Source organism: Beta vulgaris, chromosome 1 (genome assembly GCF_026745355.1).
Source record: "Beta vulgaris subsp. vulgaris cultivar EL10 chromosome 1, EL10.2, whole genome shotgun sequence".
NCBI classification, from domain to species: Eukaryota; Viridiplantae; Streptophyta; class Magnoliopsida; order Caryophyllales; family Amaranthaceae; genus Beta; species Beta vulgaris.
In genome coordinates, this window is record NC_079202.1 from 23,155,873 (window position 1) to 23,163,289 (window position 7,417).

Consider the following 7,417-nt stretch of genomic DNA (forward strand, 5'->3'; position numbering starts at 1 on the left):
TTCAAAGGTGGGTGCCAAAGCAGATTCAACCTGAGAACAAGACCACTGATGAAGCTGAGATAATAGTGCATGCTAAACCAACTGAATCAAAGTCACAAACTGGCACTGCTGTCAATACACCAGTTCAGCCTATTGTGCACCAATGGAAGATGGTGATAAGAAAGAATAGAGGGAAACGTGTTATTGTACCATGTGATGATGAAAATCTAGATCTATGTTTTGATGACAATGAAGCAGATCAAGGAGAAGAAGAGGAGCAGGAGAGTGGGGCTAACAATGAAGCGGGTGAAAACCCTTATCTTTCATGATGTATGCTTGCTCTTGGAATGTGAGAGGTCTCAATGACCCTCTGAAAATAAAGGAGGTAAAATCTTTTTTAGTTGGTCACAAGTTGAATATTGTTGCTTTAAATGAAACTAGAGTGAAGTTAGCTAATAAAGATAGGATTCGAAAGAAGTTTGGAGGTAGTTGGCAATGGGGGGATAATTATAGTCATAGTTCTAAGGGTAGAATATGGCTTGCATGGAAACATGCCCTGATTCAGGTGGAGATTCTATTTACCACTGAACAAGTTATTCATGCCTTAATCACTGATAAGAATAGTCAGTATAAAATGTTGTTCACTGCTGTGTATGGTTTACATAATATTGAAGATAGGAACCACTATGGACTACTCTTAAGAACATTACACATAATATGGAGTGGATTATAATGGGGGATTTTAACTCGATGCTTGAATGTGATGATAGACTTAATGGTAATCCAATGACTAATGCTGAAACTGAAGATTTCAGAAATATGCTGGATACTACTGATTTGATGGTGGTGAAAGGTATAGGGGGTACCTATACTTGGTCTAATAAGAGAGAAGGGGTGGATAGAATTTTCAGTCGGATTGATAGATGCCTCTGTAATGCAACTTGGTTTGCCCAGCACACTCATACAGTAGTGGAGATTAAGAACCAATCAGTGTCTGATCATCATCCCCTACTGATTCATTTGAACCAGCAACATCATCAGGGTGGTAGACCATTCAGGTTCTTTAACCATCTTATTGATCATCCTCACTTTCATGCAATAGTTTTAGAGGACTGGAGACAAAAGGGAGCTGCTAGCAGTCTAGATGATATATGGCTGAAGTTGAAAGATGTTAGCAAAGCTCTCAAAAAGTTACAAATAACTCACTATGCTAATGTGAGTGAGAAGATTGGAGAGTGTAGAGATCAACTGGACAGAATCCAAACACAAATCAGTAGTGATCATTTCAATGCAGAGTTGCATAGACAGGAGCAACATTGTATTGTTTCTCTTAAAAAATGGCTTCATGTTGAAGAGAGCATATACAAGCAGAAGTCTCGGATTCAGTGGCTCCAAGAAGGTGACTCTAATAGCAAAGTTTTCTTTGCTGCTATGAAGGAAAGACAAGCAAGGAATTCCATTGATGTCTTATACACAAGCACGGGGAGAAGCTTGATAAAGTTGCTGATATTCAAAAGGAATTGAATCAATTCTATAGCAACTTAATGGGGACTTGTGCTGAAGCAATTCCTGGTATTGATTTGAATATAGTCAGACAAGGAACCTCTCTGAACAACAGTGACAAAAACTATCTTAGTGCTCCTGTGACCTTGATTGAAATTGATAAGGCTATATTCAGTATTGATGCAGACAAAGCACCTGGTATGGATGGCTTTAATGCTAAGTTCTTCACTGAAACTTGGCACATAATTAAGCCAGATATATATGCTGCAGTCCTCAACTTCTTTGATACTGGTAATATAAGCCCCCAGGTGAATACAACTTCTATCACTCTGATTCCTAAGATTTCTACTCCAACATATGCAAGTGATTATAGACCAATAGCATGTTGCACTGTGGTTTATAAGATTATTGCTAAAATAATCACTCATAGATTGCAAAGTGTTATTGGGGAAGTGGTTGATACAGCACAAGCAGGTTTTATACCGAAAAGAAACATTACAGACAACATTCTTCTTGCTACTGATCTTATAAAGGGCTACAACAGAAAATGGATTTCACCTAGATGCACTATCAAGGTGGATCTAAAAAAAGCCTATGATTCCATTGAATGGACATTCTTGAAAAGCATGATGCTTGAGCTAGGCTTTCCTCAACCATTTGTTTCTTGGGTTATGGCTTGTGTGACTAGTGTGTCATACTCTATTATGCTCAATGGTAAACCTGGTAAACCTTTCTATGCAAAGAAAGGGCTCAGACAAGGGGATCCCATGTCCCCTTTTCTTTTTGCAATAGGAATGGAATATCTTTCTAGGTGTTTAAAACATCTAAAAGATAATAAAAAATTCCATTATCATCCTAAATGTGGCAGATTTCACATCACTCACATGATGTTTGCAGATGACTTGTTGATGTTTTGTAGAGGTGATCTTACCTCTATTCATGAGATGTTTCTGGCTTTTAGAATGTTCTCTCAAGCTTCTGGATTGGAAGCTAACTTACACAAAAGCAATATATACATGGATGGAGTATCTGAAGAGGTAGTTGCTATGGTGCAGTCAACAACCAAGATACCTATAGGAGAATTGCCATTCAGATATCTTGGGGTTCCATTGTCTGCTAAGAAGCTGTCATATAACACTTGCAAGCCTCTTGTAGAGAAAATCATGGCTAGGACTCAAAGCTGGGCAGCAAAGCTTCTTTCATATGCTGGAAGAGCTCAGTTAGTGAAATCTGTCCTCTTAAGTATGCAGATCTTTTGGTGTCAAATATTCATGTTGCCAAAAAATATTTTGAAGGAGATTCAGGGGTTGTGTAGAAGTTATTTGTGGGCTGGAACTCAGAATTCAAGGAAAGCTTTGGTGTCCTGGGAGCAAGCTTGCTATCCTAAAACATGTGGTGGGCTCAATTTCACTCATCTTGGGCTGTGGAACAAAGCTGCTATAGCCAAACACTTTTGGGCTGTAGCTCTGAAACAAGATAAATTATGGATTCAGTGGATTCATTCATATTATATTAAACAAGCTAATATATGGACTATGACAATCCCATCTGGAATGTCATGGGTTCTCAAGAAGATTATGAAGTGCAGAGAGCTATTTGATAATGGCAACATGATACATGAGTATGAAACAGATGGGAGATTCTCAATTAACAAATGTTATCAAGCAATCAGAGAGCCAACTCTTCAAGTTAGCTGGAAAAGGTTGGTCTGCAACAATAGAGTTACCCCTAAAAGTCTTTTTATCACATGGCTGGCTGTGCTTAACAGATTGAGTACAAAAAGCAGATTAGCTCAATGGAATTTAATTTCAGATACTACATGTGAGTTATGTAACAATGGAGAGGAGGATATCCATCACCTCTTTTTCCAGTGTGAGTATTCAGTTGATGTATGGAGGAAATGTTTGAGCATACTAAAGATCACTAGAACTCCTGTAAGCTTTATGGAGGAGGTTATGATTGCAGCAGAACAGTGCAGACGAAGACACAAGAAGAACAAGTTGTATGGAATGATTTTCACTGAAACTATCTATAACATTTGGATGCAGCGCAACCAGAAAATTTTTGAAGGGCAGCATAAAACTACTGACCAGATTGTTAATGTAATTGTGTTTAATGTTGCTGCTAGAGTAGATGATAATATGAGGAAGTTATTGATTAGATAGAGGCAGATTAGTTGCTTTGGTGTTAGTTTAGGGTTTATTTGAAGTTTCTTGCTTTTCAACCCTTCCTAGAAGGTGGGGAAAGTTTGTTTACTTCTTGCTCTAAACTAGGTGTTTTGGTGTTTGTAATTCTTTTTTTTTGGTTATCAATAACAATTTTGAATTTCCAAAAAAAAAAAAAATGCCCGAAAACTGTTGAAACACGCAATTTACAAAACTGACCTGTTTTGCTTACGAATTACAACACTTTATTGTTCTACATAGCATTAAAATACAAACCTTGCATTCAATAAAACCTCAAGCCATCCCAAATCACACTAACAAGTTTAATCATCATTTTACCAATCCAAAGTAACTATTCTACTCAATCAATTCATACTCACAACCTTCAAATCAAAAACCCCAATTCAATTTCAATCACAACCCCTAACTTCTTTGACTTGGAAAAAATTGAAATTAAATTAAAAACTTAACTTACCCACTACTATGGAAGATTAAGGATGAAGTAAACTGGAAATTTGATCATAAAATGCGCACTAAATTCCCCAAAACGAACAAAAACGTGCTCTTACTCCCTCCTCTTCGTGTGCCTTCTTTCTCTCTTCCTTCTTGTGCATACGTGCATTTACTTCGACGCCATCGACGTCGTGAATGGCTCGCCAGAGCCTGCCATCCTCCACTTTCTCTTCTCTCTCCTTCGAACTCCCTCTTCCCTCTTTCCTCCTTTCATTTCTCTTTCTCTGTTTTCCCTTTTCTGAAGAAACCAATATCAAGTTTCTTTTTTTCCCTTTTGTTTTCTTTCTTTTTGTTTTCTCTTTTTTTTTCCCACTTAAATGACTCACCCCTACCTCCTTTCCTTCCTTCCACATATTTCTTCCCATCTATTTTTCTTTTTTCCTTTTTTTTTTCTCTAGTTTAATATAATTAAACCTTCCCCATTGAACTATTTGGTCGTCCAATCACCTTTCAACCCCTCTCCTTTTACATATATCTAAGTACATCTATTTACCTTTTGAAATAAGATAAAAATACTAACACAACTTCATATAAAATAATAATAACTCGTACTCGTTAAAAAAAAAAAACTCAATTTCTCAAATTAATTCCATTACAACAAAAGTTCAATAATTAAATATAATTAGCTTTCCAATAAGTGTATAACCAAATTCAAATTATTTTTTTTATAAACTCGGAGAGTATTAATATACAATCACGCTAATGATCATACTTAGCTATTAATAAAATGCTCTTTAAAAATAAGGGGATTACAGAAATTGTGCTATTAGTTGAAGTTTATTTTAGTTTAGCTCGCTTAGTTGATTTTTCTTTTATTTTCTTTTTGGTTGTGGTTGTTATTTGCTAATCCTCTACTTAGCTTTGTCGTGTTACATGAAAGAACAGCTCACGGTTCACCTACTTTGCCTTTAGATCCTGAAATTGATCGTACATTGCGAAAGTTTCGGAAAAATTTGGAAAATTTATCTTTGGGTTCCGAGCCATCTTCACCAGTCTCAAGTACAACAAGTGAAGTTGAAGCATAAATGGGTGAAGAAAATCCACAACTCTTTAGGGATTTCGGAAATCCGGGTTCCTATGTTCTTCGAGGTTGTATTCGACTTCCCACCACCACTACAAATTTCAGCATTCATCCTCAGTATACTCGGATGGTAAAAGAAGAGCAATTTTGTGGGGGGTCGGATGAAGATCCTCTTGACCATCTCGACAGGTTTCTTGAGATTTGTGCTATGATAACAACAAATGACGTCTCCCTACTATATCAAGATGCTTTTTGTTCCGATCTTCTCTTACCGGAAAGGCAAAAGCGTGGCTCAAGAGCTTGCCTACTAATTCCCTCACTACATGGGAAGAAGTCACAATGGCTTTTTTGAAGAAATACTTCCCAGAGTGTAAGACAACAGACATAAGGAGGAAGATCTCCTCATTTGAGTAAGAGAACTATGAGACACTTGCGGAAGTTTGGGAGCGGTTCAAGGAGATGATCCGTTCATGCCCTCACCACGAGTTCAATAAAAACCTCCTCATATGGTTTTTCTATGATGGTCTTGGTCCTATATCACGTGCCAACCTTGATGCTGGAGCGGGAGGTCAACTTTCTAAGATCCCGCAAGAACAACTTGAGTCCACTATGAGCAAGTGATTAAGAATTATTCATGGGGTGGACGAAGAAGAGGTGCTCAACCAAGAAGAGAGAAGTTTGAATTAGACCCATGGATAAATTCAAGCCAAGATGGACCAACTGACAAGAAGCTTCCAAGATCAATCGCCTCATCTAGTCCTTCACAGGTAAATCTTTTTTCTTGTGATATTTGTGGTGGTACTAACCATGATACTTCTTATTGTGGAGGTACCCATTCGGAGCATGTGGCGGCAATAATTCAAGAGGAGATGGATATCAAGGGAACCAAGGGTATAGAACAATCAACAAGGAGGTTGGAGACAACCTCAAAAAACTACACCCAAGGATTCAACCAACCTCAACAAGGATGGAATCAACCTCAACAAGGGTACAACCAAGCTCACAACCAAGGGTTTGCGCAAGGGTATAACCAAATATAACCAAGGTGGTTCCTCCTCACAAGGGTCCAACACTTACCAAGCTCCACATCAAAGGACCAACCCAAAACCTCCCTAATCCTCCATTCCCCAAACAAAATCCCGAACCCATCATCCCCGATCCAACCTCTCTCCAAATTCTCCAATAACTCCAATCCATGAACCAAATTCTCCAAAATCATGAGCAAAGGTTTCAAGTGCTACAAGCCTATAAAAAAAATGCTTGAAACCTAAATCGCCCAAGTAGCCGAGAAAAATCCCTCAACTCCCACAAATTAACTTCCGGGCCAACCCATCCCTAACCCCAACCTCCATCAAGCCAAAGCCATCTATTTGAGGTTAGGAATAAGTTATGAGGGTCCTAAGATGCCTAATGGGGAATTCGAGAAGGAAGAAGAAGTTGAAGTTGTTGAGAAGGAGGATGAAGTTGAGAAAAGTGAGAAAGAAGAAGTTATGGAAAAAGATGAGCCACAAGTCCAAGTTGGTGATAAAACTCCATTGCCATCACCTCCACCAACCAAAACCTATGTGCCTCCTGTTCCCTATCCTCAAAGGTTGGTAGAGAGAAAATTGAGTGACAAGTTCACTAAATTCTTCAACGTGCTGAAGAGCCTGCAAATCAACATTCCCTTTCTTGAGGCTATGTCTCAAATGCCAGCTTATGCTAAGTTCTTAAGGAGATTCTCTCCAACAAACACAAACTTGAAGATGAGCTTATCACCCTACCCTACTAAGTGAGTGCTCTTGTGCAACGGACCATGCCAAAGAAGCAAAGGGACCCCTGGAGTTTCACCTTGCCGGTGAAGATAGGTGATTTAGAGCCTAAGGGTGCACTGACGACTTAGGAGCGAGTGTCAATTTGATGCTGCTATCTATTGCTAAGCACCTTAAATTTCCTCTTCATCCTACACGAAAAATGATTCAATTGGCGGACCACACTGTGAGAGTCCCCTATGGTGAGTTGGAGGATATACCAATTCAAGTTGGGCATGTGTTTGTGCCATCTGATTTCGTGGTAATGGATATGGAAGAAGATCCGGAGACTCCTTTTATTCTTGGTAGAGAAGCTCTAAAGACAATCGGTGCCGTGATAAACTGCAAAAATGATACAATCACGGTTGAGGTTGCCATTGAGCAGGTTTTATTTGAGTTCTCTAAGACTTTGAAGAGGCCCATGATGGGTTTTTGATATCCCGCAA

General features: G+C 38.6%; 1 protein-coding gene and 1 non-coding gene across 2 annotated transcripts; one reads left to right on the forward strand and one right to left on the reverse strand.

Moving 5' to 3' along the window:
* The first annotated feature begins 711 nt into the window (after positions 1–711).
* On the forward strand, positions 712–1,503 carry LOC130589842 (uncharacterized). Its single transcript, XM_057391440.1, has one exon. The coding sequence runs from the start codon at positions 712–714 to the stop codon at positions 1,501–1,503; it is 792 nt and encodes a 263-aa protein (XP_057247423.1).
* A 4,059-nt stretch (positions 1,504–5,562) lies between these two features.
* On the reverse strand, positions 5,563–5,669 carry LOC125494540 (small nucleolar RNA R71). The gene has a single exon (XR_007270787.1). It is a non-coding gene; the product is annotated as a small nucleolar RNA R71 (small nucleolar RNA).
* Between the last annotated feature and the right edge of the window lie 1,748 nt (positions 5,670–7,417).

Excerpts from the sequence above, each read along its gene's own strand:
- LOC130589842 (XM_057391440.1), top strand. The coding sequence starts at position 712 with ATGGGGGATTTTAACTCGATGCTTGAATGTGATGATAGACTTAATGGT.